We start from the raw sequence: 14544 nt of genomic DNA, 5'->3' as shown, positions 1-14544 counted from the left end.
CCGACCTGATTGGTCTCAACCCGGTTCATATATTGTTCAAATCGGAGCCCTGTCTTATATTGGGCCTATTACAATGCAGTACTCAACCCACTGTGAATACATTTCATTGGGCCGGACACGATCAGTTCAGACTTATCCGCATTTAACCCAAGGCATAATTACTAATTTACCACTTGTTTGTTAAGCCACTGCTAAATTACTTGGCGCAGCAGGAAAGAGTTACTATTTTTTTGTCCACCATGTTCATGTTTCATAAACTACAAGCTTAATAATAAGTAAATTATTATAATGTAATGATGAAATTGTTAAGATGTAAAATTTTTTGTTTAAAAAAAAAAAATACCAGTGTACTATGTATTCCAAGCCATTGTATGTATAGGCAAGGGCTACTTTTATGGTTTGAGTGTAAATCAAGATCAAAATATGGTACCATACAATAATTTCTCGAGATTATATATAGGCACCCCTTCTAATCAAACTACATATATAATCTTAGAATTTAAGAAGAAGAAAAAGGAGGGAGCATGCAAAGATGGTGGAGTGGTGATAGGTTGAAATAACTTGAATAGGCTGAAGATTTACAAGAGAGAATATATCGAAGAATTAACTTCAACTAATTTCGCGTTATGGAGATGATATAATGAAAAGATTGTGGGAGTAAAAGTCGAATGCTAATTGAACACTCCTACTCTCATTCCCTTTTTTCTCATGGACTAGCTCACCCCCAATTGACCCCAAAAAAAAATTTGATCAGCCTCAGGAGAGAGATATTATATAATATTAGGGTTTAGACTTGGCGACTAGAAATATCAGTTTTGAATTTATGTGTGAGAAACTCCATTTTCCTGTAGTTTAGATTATCGTTTGTATTAAAACATATGTATATATAAAATATTATTTGTATTATCAAACGACAACCTTCTCATTTCGCTTTTATAGTTGATAAATTAAAATATTGTAGAGGCAGCTTTTTGTTTTGAAATTATATGTTTTAGATATAGAATACAAGAAAAATGCTAAAAACTAGGAAATGCTGTAATTAGCCTGCATTATGCATAGGAAAAGAACATGCTAGCTATCAAAAAAGCAGTACCGCATTCCAATTTGTAGTGTACTTAACGTACGTACGTACGTAGTTACTGTTGTTCATACTATAAGATATCCTTTGATTTGATTAATCTGCTTGTGTTGTGCTTGGATGTAAAAACAATAACATAATCCCCAAGTACACCTTGAAACTATCTAGGAATTACCTATATACATATATAATTATATGCATATACTTTTGACCTAATTTCAACTTAAAGTGAACGTAATTAGATGGAGCACTAAGAGAGGGTGACCAAGGATGAGAGAGAGATTATAAGAATTAGGGTTTGCAAAAAGGGGCTAAAAGGGTGATATTTGTAAAAAAAATTGCTTAGTTTAACTAGTGGATTTATCTACATCATCACAGAAGAAGTATGCACATTGGCGAATCTTATTAATTTTTGGTGTTTCTTGTATTTGACATTTATTTATAGTGGCTTGGTCTATTCTTTTATTTATTTAATATAAACGATAATCTAAACTATAAAAGAGAAAGATTTTTTATACACAACTACAGGAATATTTAGACTTAAGAGTGGGGGGGAGGTTATGTAATTTTGCATCCATCATCATGATCATGAGAAGGGTTAGCTACTAGAGTAGTAGATAGCTAGCGAAAGGAGAAGAAAGGAGAGGAGGACGTGCAACCCACCTTCTCACGCGCACGCAACCCAACCCAAACCCTAATTCCCAAGACCGACACCCCATGGCATTGGCATACACCACCTTCCCCATATTCTTTTTCATTTTTATTTATCTTAATTCTCATCCCCTGCTCATTTCTGATCAGCTTGTAGTGAGAGAAACCTAAAGAAAGAAGAGAACCCAAAAGCCCTCCTAAACAGACCTTAACCTTGACACCCACCCACCCTACCCTACCCAAGTTAACCCCTACTCAAAACCAAACTTTCTTATTCTTCTTCTTCGTTAAATCAGATCTCTCTTACACTTCACTTCTTATATAACTGGCTGGCTGGCTACCTATACAGCTCTCTCAATTTTCCCATTTCTTTACCCTACCTCTTCTAATTAATTAGTTTTTACTGTTTCTATCATTTCTTTAAGTAGAAAACATCCACCTACAGATATGTGGCTCTTTCTTGTTCAAGCTTACTGAAATATATCATCACATCACTTCTAGTTGCTTGGTTTTGCTATTTTTTTAAAAATTTTAAAATTAGCTTATTTCTTCCCTGCTTCGAAAATCGAGAGTGAACCCAAAATCAGCCTCTTCTATTCTAACTATAAGAGTCAAAAATTGTTCATCACCTTAATTAACCATGTATATATATATATATATATATATGATCGTTAAGATCTAAGAGATTTAAATTTATATATACATCGATCCGTGCTAGCTTCTTTTTCATTTTTCTGGATCGACCATGGCGAACCGATGGTGGGCTGGACAGGTAGGTCTACCAGGAGGAGTGAATGAAACCTCAGCAGCAGCCACCAACTCTCCAATGAAAAACATCATTAAACCAGATCTGGGAATCTCAATGAACAACAACACCACCGGAACCAGCAGCCTCGGAGGATCAGGCGGCGATGACGATGACGACCGAGACAACAACAGCGACGATCCCAAAGAGGGGGCAATCGAAGTCGCCACCAGACGCCCGAGGGGCCGTCCCCCGGGCTCCAAGAACAAGCCCAAGCCACCCATCTTCGTGACCAGGGACAGCCCTAACGCCCTCCGCAGCCACGTCATGGAGATATCCAACGGAGCCGACATCGCCGACAGCGTCGCCCGGTTCGCCAGAACAAGACAGCGTGGCGTCTGCGTCCTGAGCGGAAGCGGCACCGTCACCAACGTCACAATCAGGCAGGCGTCCCCGGCAGGGTCGGTCATGGCGCTTCACGGAAGGTTCGAGATTCTCTCGTTGACCGGGGCTTTTTTGCCCGGACCGGCACCGCCCGGGTCAACTGGAATGACAATATACTTGGCGGGCGTGCAGGGACAGGTTGTTGGGGGCAGCGTGGTGGGCCCGCTTGTGGCGTCGGGGCCGGTGATGGTGATCGCAGCCACGTTTTCAAATGCGACGTATGAGAGATTGCCGTTGGAGGAGGAAGAAGAGGTGGGTGGTAATAATTCGGGGCAGGCGGCGGGAGGAGGGGGGTCCCCACCGGGGATTGGTGGTAGCGGAGGAGGGATGGGGGACCCGTCGATTGGGGTGGGGGTTTATAACTTGCAGCCGAATATGCTTCCGAATGGAGGAGGACAGGCACTGAGCCATGATCAAGGGGCGGCTTATTCATCTTGGGCGCATGGTCAAGGTGGTGGTAGGGCTCCATTTTAATTAGTTAGTGAATTAATCAATCAATTTAGGGATATGGATTATTGTGAATTAATTATGAATAATATATATATTGAGAATGAGTAATTAGCAGTTGTAGTAGTAGTGTTTGGAATTAACTTGAATTTGAGAGAAACTTTTGAATGAATGAAGCTGCAAATCTCTGTTGTGCTTAATTTGTACTTAGAGATGAGTTGAAGAACTGGTCATCAGTGGATTGTACTCTCTCTCTGTGGACTGTCCGACTGTATGTATATTTTCCAATAATGATCATGATAGTTAACTATTTTGTTTCTGCATCTTCTTCTTCTCTTCTCTTGTTATTAGTTATGAATTAGTCATTTTATCTACATCAACAGGTATATATATATATATTAGTTAATTACCAATGGAAAACAATCATGATTGATGAAGGTGTTAAATTGAAAAAGTACAACATATATATTTTAATTAATTTCTACAACATATATCTTTGGCATCAATTTTTTATATTATATATATAAATATACTAGTATATGATATCATATATATACACATGTTCGTCTCTTTATAATTATATAATTATATTATCAAGTTTTTAAAGTCTAATTTTTAAGAGTTTAATACGCAGATCTGTTTCTCTAGCTAATTTTCTATTAGCTAGTTTTATAGGACCAGCTTTGGTGGTAAACTTTGGCTACTAATTAAATTGCATATATTATATTGGTATATATAGGATTCCAAAAACTTTGCTATGCATGTCTAATTGAAGAGCCAAACCTGAAGCCCGAAGCTATAGCTAGCTTAATCTATGTATAAATACAATATAATTCTAAATTAAGGTGCTGCAACTAGTCCCCTGACATGCATATTTTTCCACATATACATATAGCACTACTTAGTCTTAGTGGCATGAATGTGCGTAATGGAGAACAATAGTCAGCAGATTCCCAAGCTATCATATATAAAGAGTTTAATACACATTTATAGTTATTCTCTAATTCGAATGTTCTCTCATTCATATGTATGTACGTTATTATTATACGGATACTATTGTAAATAGGAAAAAAAATAAGGAGGGGTAATATAAAATACATAGCGTCCGCACGATAATAACGTCCGGACGTTCACATAAACGAATATATATATATATAGCTTTCATTGTGAAATCCTTCAAATAAGCTCATTTGAGAGACACCCTTATAGGACTGACTTTACATTGTATTTCACTAATTCAAACCATCTATTTTTTAGATAATCATTCAAAAATCATCTTTACAAAAAATCACTTGAATCTAATATCATTTGACCACTCAATTGAGTTATTGAAATTTTAATACTTTCTTGAAGTACCGTATTCATTGATTTTGTATGATACAATTGGATGTCGAAACGGTTTCCGTTTTGTCTAATTTTTTGTAAAAATGATCTATGAATAAAAACTTAAAAAAATAGATGGTTTAGATTGTTGAAAAATAAATCATAAGAGACCCTAAATGGTTTATTTGAGGAATCCCTCAATATATATATATATATATATATATATACAGAGAGCTTCCATTGAGGGATCCCTCAAATAAGCTTATTTGATGGACACCCCTTGTAGGCCTCATTCCGGATTGTATTTCACTAATCCAAACAGTCTATTTTGTAGATATTCATTCAAAGATCATCTCTATAAAAAATCACTTGAATTCGATATCATTTGACCACTCAATTAAGTTATTGAAATTTTAGCATTTTCTTGAAGCACCGTGTTCATTGATTTTGTAAGACATAATTGGATGTCGAAACAGTTTCCGATTTGTCTAATTTTTTGTAAGGATGATCTATGAATGAAGACTTAAAAAATAGATGGTTTGGATCATTGGGAAAAAAATTGTAAGATACCTTAAAGGGCGTCCCTCAAATAAAATTATTTGAAGAATCCCTCAATAGAAGGGAACTATATATATATAAAAAAGATTTATATGCGCAGAAATTCGAGTTTTTGGGAGAAGAAACACAACCCAATTATTTGAAAGGCCATCAGATCAGGGCATGCATTGCATATAAGATGAGTGCAGCAAATGCCTTGAATATATCAGTGATGGGGGAAGATCGAAATGACCATATATAACAATTGTCCAAAACAAAGTCATCCGCGGATTAATATAACAAATTTACAAATCCTGTTGTTATTATTATAATTAAGATAGAGTTGTTTTATATTTGGATGGGACATGATGCACGACAAAATTCAAGTTAGATAGATTAATATTAAGTAAAGGAAAAGTTTAAAGGATGTCTTCTTGGCACTCAAAGGATACATATAGATGATGATATAATGCCAGGCCAAAGCCAGATATGGAGTTGTTTACTGAAACACGGAGGACCCTCTTCACATGGACTCACGTGTCATTGTTTAATCAACCCTAATTAATTTACATTTGTTTATGATAATATTACCTAGTAATTTGCATACAACATTCGTTATAAATTATAAAATTATTTATAATATAAAGCAGCTTTGCGATGTGGATGGAACCCACCTTGAGGAGTTTAATATTAAAAGCAGATCAGACCAGGATGATTACAATTAAATAATCTTGGGACGACTAAGACTAGAAAACAAATAAAACCTCCTTTTTGTGCACCAGTAGTTGTCTTTGCTCATTGCCCATTGCCCATTGCTCATTGCTCTTTGCTGGTGTAGTTTTACCAACATGTTTTCAAGCCCCCGGTTCCGTATGAAAGTCTAAACAACGCAATTAACTATAATACTTTGGAAAGGGAATCCGCAAAAACTGCATTAAGGAAATGAGGACAACCCAATAAAGTTGAAGTTGCATAATATAATAATAATAATAATAATAATAACATAATTAATGGAAAACCTACTGACATAATTAACGAATAAAATAAATCACCGGTGGAGAAAAAACTGAAAGCATATTATCACTTTTCATCTCTACCTCTGAAGATGAATGTGAATGATGCAAACACAATTAATAATTTATAAATATTAATAAAAATTTGTATTGGATTGGATGCATGCACCTGCCGTGGAGTACACGTCGTCTTTGGCCGGATTAGGTGCTCTGCTCTCCTACTTCACTGGTGTTTCTGCAAAAGCTATTATAATTAATTTTATATTAAAAGATGGATGCAGGCTTGCTTTTGTAATTGACGACGTGCTTCAACCATGTTTACCACTACTTTAATGCTTCGTTTCGTAAAACGCTTTCAACCTGTACGCAGCTATATATACTATATATATATATATATATTCTGTATGAACTCATCGCTATTCGAATGACAACACGACAACCAGCTCTTGGATCTCATTTTGAAATTAGATCGATCAACAAATCATATACAATTCTTTTATTAGAATATTTACTTTAATCATGATTCATGGGATGGGATCGCGGGAGTGCCTATCTTAATTCATTTTCCTCCTTTCAATTAATCTGTAAGATGTGCATAGTAGTGACAATCTGCTTTTACATATTTAAACGCAAGCTTTAGCTTAGAATAGCTTTTCAATAGCGTGATTACTTTATAAACCTCTGCAGTTCAGTAAAACAGGTGGTGTTCCATTATTTCCAGCAGGAACAAACCAAATTCTTAAAGGGAGGAATTGAGCATTACAAAAAACCTTTGTAAGCCCAACTTTGTTTCAGATATTGCATGGAGATTATTAGAAGAAAAAAAAGTTACATATGTATAGTTATTCTCTCATTCGGATGTTTGCACATTATTATCATGCGGATGTTATAGAAAACAAGAAGGAAAACCTTGGAATATTTGAGACAGTTCAGGCAGGCAAGTAATATATTGAAAAACTTCGGTATAAATTGGTGATAAACATCTTTTCTTCATGTTTTGTTTTTGAAGATTTGAGAATTTGCAGAAAAGACAAAAGGATGGGTTGGGTTGAATAATTGGGTACCAATTCCGAAGGAACTGGTTTAGGGTTTCCTTTTGACATTTTGACCAAGGACGGATCAGTTGGACTGAACTTAGAGAACCGCCCAAACTTAGGTCATTTTGGTCAGTTAGGGAGTTCGGTAAACTACACGTGGATGGTGTGGGAATTTTGGTCCATAGAGAACCGCCGGGTTTTGGTTTTCCCCATCCAGGATGTGGATACATGTATCAAGCACATGGAATTCGACCCGTCCATTGTCAACTACCCTACCCATATGTAGCCGTAACAAAATTTACTCTCAGTTCTGGAAAAAAAAGTTTAGAGCTTCATTCCTTCATCTAGTGAAGAACAATTTAGATTAGGTTGAAAGTAATCGTATACTTTGGCCTTAGCACTGGCTTTCACAGCTCTCCTCAGAAATTCAATGGAGCCCCAAATTTGTACCTTTCTCATACACATATAACGAAAAAGTTGCTCACAGCAAGCTACATTGTAGAAAAAAGCAGCATGATTTCTTCAAAGGGCAGCATCTCAACAAGAGAGACCGCTTGACTTCATTTCATACAGGCTTCTGGAACTTTCCATGAACCCACACCCTTCGCATGCTCTTCCCATTTCGACGATTGACCGACTTAACGCAGCAATATTCAAGCTCAAGCTGACATAAGCACAAGTTATGGAACATTAGACAGTAGAAAATGATGCAAGTATGTGCACATCTAATTTTAGGATCTCCACACACTCCCCCGCCAAAACATTAGCAAAATTAGTACCTCAGTGAAGCCTGCACCCACAAATAGATTCCTCACAGTATCTAAACAGAAGAAATAAGAGCGGGTTCCATCTGATCGCATATACTCCCTAAATCCCACTCTTTTGTCTATCTCAAATCGAAGCATAGACATATCATAGAGGCCTGAATTGCATCAAACTGATTATGTCAGCAGGAAAAATATTAGAAATATTTCTGAAAAAAGGTTGAGAGCTAGAGCTCTTTAAAATCTTTTACAGCTCCAAGTCCAAACCAGGCTCAGATTAATCAATTACCATAATCCCTAAAGAACAGCAGGCCTCCAGGTTTCAGGACAGAAAAACACTCCTTGATGGACTCTGGCATCCTATGAAGTGGTAATGCTGACAGTGTGAATATCTGACATATTTCACAGTGAAAAAAGAAACTCAAATCACCAAATACTGTTTCTTTGATGAGAAGAAAATGGTGGGAAAGTATTCCAGCATAACAACTCAAAGCAATGGAGGTCAGAACAGAGGAGCACCAATAAAATTCTAAAAATAAAAGTTACAAAGTGGTTAGCATACTAATATTTAGCAAAGAAATCTAAATGAAGTTCAGCAACTTCCTAAGTCTCTGTTTGAATTGACAGAAAATCTTTCCCAAATAGAGACCAGATGATTTGAGACAAGCAAAGTATTTTTACTCCTAAAGCTCTATCTTTTTCCCAGTTAGCAAGCGTTCAGACAAAAGATTTCTGATCCAACGAAGTCTATGGGCAAATGTAAGATTCAAAGGTTCTCTGGGCAGTTTAATGTAATGAATGCTTACCAAGGTAACAAAATCAACCCCACCAATGCAACATCTACTTTCACTTAATGAATATGAATCATTAAGATTTTTTTGACTTTTCCCTCTACCATCTGGAGAAACAAGAAAACTGTTTGAGTATTATACTATTATACCTTATATGAGTCTGATTGTACTGCATATAAACATACAATAAACAGATGAAGTAACTAACCTGAAAAGCACAGCTGCTGTGTTTGTGCAATATTTTCTTGACAAGGATTGCAGGCCAACCATGTTGGAAACACGGTTACAGAAAAATCACAACAAAATGGATGAAAACGATGTTCGAAAGATACTTTGTTAGAGGCATATACCGTCTCCTTAACCCTCTCCAGGGCCTCATTGCTGCAATCGCAAGCATAAACAATGATGTTTTCATTGCCACTGCGGAGGAAATAGTATCGTGTGAGGATAACAGGTAGAAAGCAAACAGCATGGTCTGAAACCTATGACAAATATCTCCAGTTTAATGAAGATATACATATAAACAAAACATAAACCAAACCTAAGACTGCTATACCAGACAGAAAGAGCAAATTAACTGAAGAGAAAAAAACCTAAGACTACTAAACCTCAACTAATTAAAGGGCGTTACTGAGGAGGATTCAGATTTCTAAAAGACCGGCAATCATACATGCAAGTAAATTTTGAAATGAGACAGGTTTAGAGGATACCGTAATATAGGAAGAACAGTGCTGCCATTACCACATCCCACCTCCAAAACCTTAGAATTCTCTTTGCAATTGACTAGTTCAGGGAATTCTTCTAACAGATATCGTCTTTCCTGCGTTGAATCACATAGACTGAATAAAACAAGAGAATAGAAATAAGGATCATAAGTACCCTAAGGGGCAAATTGAAATAAACGAGAAAGAACAAATACGGTGCAAAGCCCAGATACTAGTGACATTAGAACTGAAACCCCAATTTGTAAAAGATGGAGACTTTACTTACACAGTAACTATCTATATAATTACATAGAAAGATGAAGGCTTTCCTATAATCATCAACATTCAGCAACCCAAATGAAATGGCATATTCCTTAGTCAAAAGGGTTAAGAGAGGAAAAGCAATGGGACCTTGAAGAACTTGCCAGAGGCATGCCGGTGGTGAAATGCGTTCCATGCATGAGACCCAGCAGCAGCATAATGGACTTCATCTGCGAGTGAAATTGAAATGGGGTTGGGTTGGAAGGGGAGCAAGTGGTAGCTGAACGACGGGTCGTTTTCCACCTGAACTCTTAGCTCATCCCAGTCGAAGTCCTTGCTAAAGTACTCTGCTTTTCTCATTTTCTTCAATTTTACTCAATTTTCAATATAGGTGAACGGTTGAAATTATGAAAGACAGGGGTGAGACTGCAACGCGCATAGAGAGGGCTATGCTGGAGGCTGAAGAAGAAGAAGGAGGACTGAAATGTAATAATACAATTATAGGAGATGAGAGGAGAGACTAGAGAAGGAAGGGCAATAGCGCTTTTCTCTGGTACTCTGGTTTTGCTCTGCTTCAGTTTAGGGCTTTGGTTTGGCGTCAATTCCAAACACGTGCGAAGCCCCCTTGTTTTTTTTTGGGGGAAGCCACACGTGAAAACTACAAACTTGCAAGATGAGTTATTTATAGAACAAATCTGGATAGTCAAAAACACCCTTCTTTTTTTTGCTGATTTTGTTATTATTATTGATAAAATAAATTTATGTTCCTTCCCCTCGGGCTTTTTGAATATGATCAGTTCAGAGACCAAAAGAAGAAAAAGAAAAAGAAAAAATACGAAGACAGAAGCAACTGGATGTTGCTTCCTGAAACTTGTGTTGAAGCACCAGGGCAACCCAATCCGAAAGAGCAACGCAACAGAATCTGTTTTGATTGGATTGGAGTGAATAATCAATGGAGTAAATAGCTCAGTGGAGCAATTATACTAACCAATGGAGTATATAGCTCAGTAGAGCAATCATACAACAGAACAGAGTCTGTGACGTTTAATTGTGATATGAAGGACATATGGTTAGCAATATCTAACTACTATATTTTCTAATTAAGTGAAAAATAAGTTTAAAGTTGGATTCTCTATAACTTGTGCTCATTAGAGAGCCTAAAAAAGATGTGGAAGAAAAACTGCTCATTGCAGTACTCTGCGAAGTTCATCTGCCATCCCTTGCAATAGAACAGGTTTTCGAATCAATCCATTCATTCCCATCTGTAGACATCTCTCCCACACATGTTCCTCCGCACTTGCTGTCAGGGCTATGATCAATGGCCAATTAGGGCTGTGGAATTTCCTGATTCTCATTGCCACTTCAAACCCATCCATTTCAGGCATGTGAAGATCCAAAACAACAATTTTAAATGAATTTTCAGCATCACTGAGGGCACTCAGGCATTCGAACCCGGAAGAAACAGCAGTTACTTGACAGCCGAGTTTCTCAAGCAGCTTATTGGTCACAGTCCTGTTTACGTTATCATCATCGGCTACTATAACCCCAAGGCCTCTGAACTGTGAGTTGGAATTTGGCTGCTCCAAGTTATTTCCAGGGAGATGCATACTTCTCCCAATAGATGGGAGGATTTGAAACCTGAGAACAAGTGTCATGCTTTCTGCAAAATCCACTGGGTTCATGGATATCCAGATATTGCCTTGCATCATCTGCAGATAATTCATTATAGAAGAATCATAAGTTGATAAAATTACATATAATTTGTCTTCTCATATCAATTCGAATGCATTGTAGCTAAAAAAAAAAGAAGTGAAATCGAACTCTATAAATGAGCCACACAGAAGACGCATGTTTTAGAAAGGTGCAGGCCAACTTTTCAATTTGAAAAAAAAGGAGCCAATCATCTTACAGTCATGCAAGCTGCAGTGCTGAAGTCTTACTAAAACTTTTTGGCATTTCTTGTAGAAAATATACATCAAGCAGAACGATCAATATTGAAAAAATAAAATAAAAATACACAGCTCTTACCTGGACAATCTTTTTACAAATGCTGAAGCTCAGGCCCTTCTTAATTTCATCATTGTTGTGCCTCCCACCAGCATAGTGCATCAATGAGACTAATCCACCAGGACGAGAACTTCCCTCACTAATCTCAAATTCAAACTTTATAGATACGTACTCATCTGGTACATTTGATCTCCAGATTCCTTGCAATCTATCATCCTGACCCTCATAACCACTCTCTGAAATAGCCCGGAAGATGACAGTCCCCACGCCATTATAGGTGCTCAATAGATACCCAACCATATGCAATATTACTTGGAAAGCCCTTCTTTCATCCCCAATCACCTGATTAGGCAATGAGCTTTGAACATCAACTTCAAAACCAAAGCCTTTATACATACACAGGCACTCGGCAAGACAAGAAGCTTCCTTGATCATAGAATGTAGTTGAAATGGCCTCATCTCCAACGGGAACCTTCCATTATCTTTTGCTGACATCTCCATCACATCATTGATCAAAGTGCAGAGAACATAACTAGTTTTCGCCATTGTGTCCACAATTAAGCTCTGTTTGAAACTTAAATTCTCTTGAAACATAGAAAGCAAGCCCAAAATCGTATGCATTGGCCTTCGCATTCCATGACTCATTACCTTCTGAAATGAGTGCCTTGCTTGGCTCGCCATCATTGCATTCTTCTTCGCCTGTTGCAACGCACGATTTTGTTCACCCAGTTTCTCTCTCATTAGTTGAGACTCTTCAAGTACTGCAGCATGGGATAGAGCCACAGCAACCTGGTCAGCCACAACTTCAACTATCTCCATCTCATGATGGCTCCAGCCTCTAGAATCCATTACTGGAAGAACCAAAACCAATATCGCATAATGAGTGTCAACCAACTGCGGTGTACCCCCTTTGAAATTTGAAACCCGAAGCATTGGCATTCGGATTGCTGCCACAGCACCTGATTCACCAGACTCACCACTACTTGCAGATCCAAGTGCTGATTCAGGACTTAGGATTGTTACCCTCTCGCTCTCTCTTATCTCCAACACATCTGGGTCATTAATTGGGATAGAACGGAGATAATTTCGCGAAGAACTTGATTTCAACTCATGGGTCAGGTTCATCTCTGCTCTATCCTCATTCGGCATCCAAACAGCACAATTATGCAAGTCTAATGTCTTTGAAAGCTCAACCAGAGTTGTATACAATATGGTATGCTTATCCAGTGACTTTCTAATTTCACGGGTCAGCATTCGGACATGCCAACTCGCTTCCTTCTGTATCTTCATCATCCCAACCTCTTGGTCTAATTCCAACACATTTTGCCTCAAGAACAGTTCTCTCACTTTCACTTTGAGAATAAGAGGAAACAGAGTTAAAAGGGTTATTGCAGTTGCACATGAGACCAAGGCTGTGAGGAATTTGGCAATGGTGAGGGACAGCATCAACTGGAATGACTGGCGGCCGTTGTACGTCCATGCATTTAGCAAATGGGTCAATCCACAAAGGACTATAAACGCAATAAACTGAAGGAGGACCCATTTGAATGGAACGTTTGAGCAGCTGACAAAGTAAAGAAGTTCTATAGGGATTGAAAAATATGCTATTGCAATCAAGAAATCACTCACTCTTTGGTACTCTAAAATGTTTGGAATGCTCCAAAAACCCTCCTCGTCGCAATTACAATGTGCAAAGTCATTATCAATGGCTGAAACAAATCTAATGAAATAGAAAACTAACAATCCAAGAGCTAATTCTCTTAACATTGCATCCACCCAAGTGATTAACTTGTTCACAGCATTTTGCTTGGATGAAAGTTTTTATTTTTCAAACTCCTGAAGAACCAAATTTCACTTGCAAACCGAAAAACTAAAGAAAACTAGTTGAATCGTATCAGTGCGATACCAACTTAAAAATTGAAACTCACTTCCGTATTCTAAGATTTGGAAACACCCACCTGGATTTTCGGAGTAAAACTGACATAACCATCTGCTAAATTCTAAAGATCTAACCAACCCATCTGCTAAATTCTATTTCAAATCAAAATTGTCTATAAGCTTCCTGACTACTTTTTTTTTTCTTCTGGGTTTTACAACCCTTCTTCCATTTTAGTAGAAGAAGAAATTGAAAACCGAAAGTTTCTTCCTCCGTAGAAGGAAAACGAACCAAAATTAGAAGTAAAAGAAGCTTTCAGCTAATCAAAATGGAAGAGTAAGCAAGAAAAGAAACAAAAATCAGAAAGGTGCCTAAAAGAACACACCTCGTGCCTCCCGTGGCTAAACCAAATTTCAGCTTATTCACCGTCTCACAAATCAAAACTTTATTGCTAAACCGAACTTTTTTTAATGCAAAACGACCCACCGGCCACCGCCAAAAACCCAATCTTTCACTGCCAGCAATACCAAATCCTCCACAGCCAGCACAACCCAAACCCAAGAAACCAAATTAATACAATACAAACAGCCAAGAACGAATAAGGCCAAAAAAAAGTAACGAAACAAACCAGAGACCCAAGCTGACTCAGAAAGGAAGGGGTCAGTTGTCATGTTGAAGGGAGATGGCGGGACCCACACGTGTATGTGAAGAGAACTTGGTCCTTCTCTTTAGAAAAGGTGCTAACTTATTTGTTGCAGGTTGTAATAAATTATGAACGGTTTTTTCATTTTCTTTTTTATAATTAAAAATGTGGGCGAGTACATATGGTGGGGCGCGCATCAGAGTGTTTTCACCGTTGGATGGAT

General features: G+C 37.6%; 3 protein-coding genes across 3 annotated transcripts; 1 reads left to right on the top strand and 2 right to left on the bottom strand.

Annotated features, from left to right (window-relative positions):
* Positions 1748 to 3688, top strand: LOC18772659 (AT-hook motif nuclear-localized protein 20). Its single transcript, XM_007206412.2, has one exon. It carries the CDS (start codon positions 2475 to 2477, stop codon positions 3390 to 3392), a length of 918 nt encoding a protein of 305 aa, XP_007206474.1. The 5' UTR covers positions 1748 to 2474; the 3' UTR covers positions 3393 to 3688.
* On the bottom strand, positions 7587 to 10635 carry LOC18775227 (methyltransferase-like protein 6). The gene is made up of 7 exons (XM_020565622.1): positions 9946 to 10635; positions 9541 to 9650; positions 9039 to 9250; positions 8846 to 8937; positions 8329 to 8431; positions 8055 to 8197; positions 7587 to 7939 (listed from the first exon to the last, which is right to left on the bottom strand). The coding sequence occupies exons 1-7, from the start codon at positions 10153 to 10155 to the stop codon at positions 7841 to 7843; spliced, it is 969 nt and encodes a 322-aa protein (XP_020421211.1). The 5' UTR covers positions 10156 to 10635; the 3' UTR covers positions 7587 to 7840.
* LOC18772376 (protein EIN4) lies at positions 10738 to 14425 on the bottom strand. Its single transcript, XM_007208283.2, has 2 exons — positions 11824 to 14425; positions 10738 to 11504 (listed from the first exon to the last, which is right to left on the bottom strand). The coding sequence occupies exons 1-2, from the start codon at positions 13567 to 13569 to the stop codon at positions 10980 to 10982; spliced, it is 2271 nt and encodes a 756-aa protein (XP_007208345.1). The 5' UTR covers positions 13570 to 14425; the 3' UTR covers positions 10738 to 10979.

The sequence above is a fragment of the Prunus persica genome, chromosome G6, assembly GCF_000346465.2.
Source record: "Prunus persica cultivar Lovell chromosome G6, Prunus_persica_NCBIv2, whole genome shotgun sequence".
In the NCBI taxonomy this organism is placed as follows: domain Eukaryota; kingdom Viridiplantae; phylum Streptophyta; class Magnoliopsida; order Rosales; family Rosaceae; genus Prunus; species Prunus persica.
Note: the sequence above shows the minus strand (reverse complement) of the source record. Positions and strands in the feature narration are given on the sequence as shown.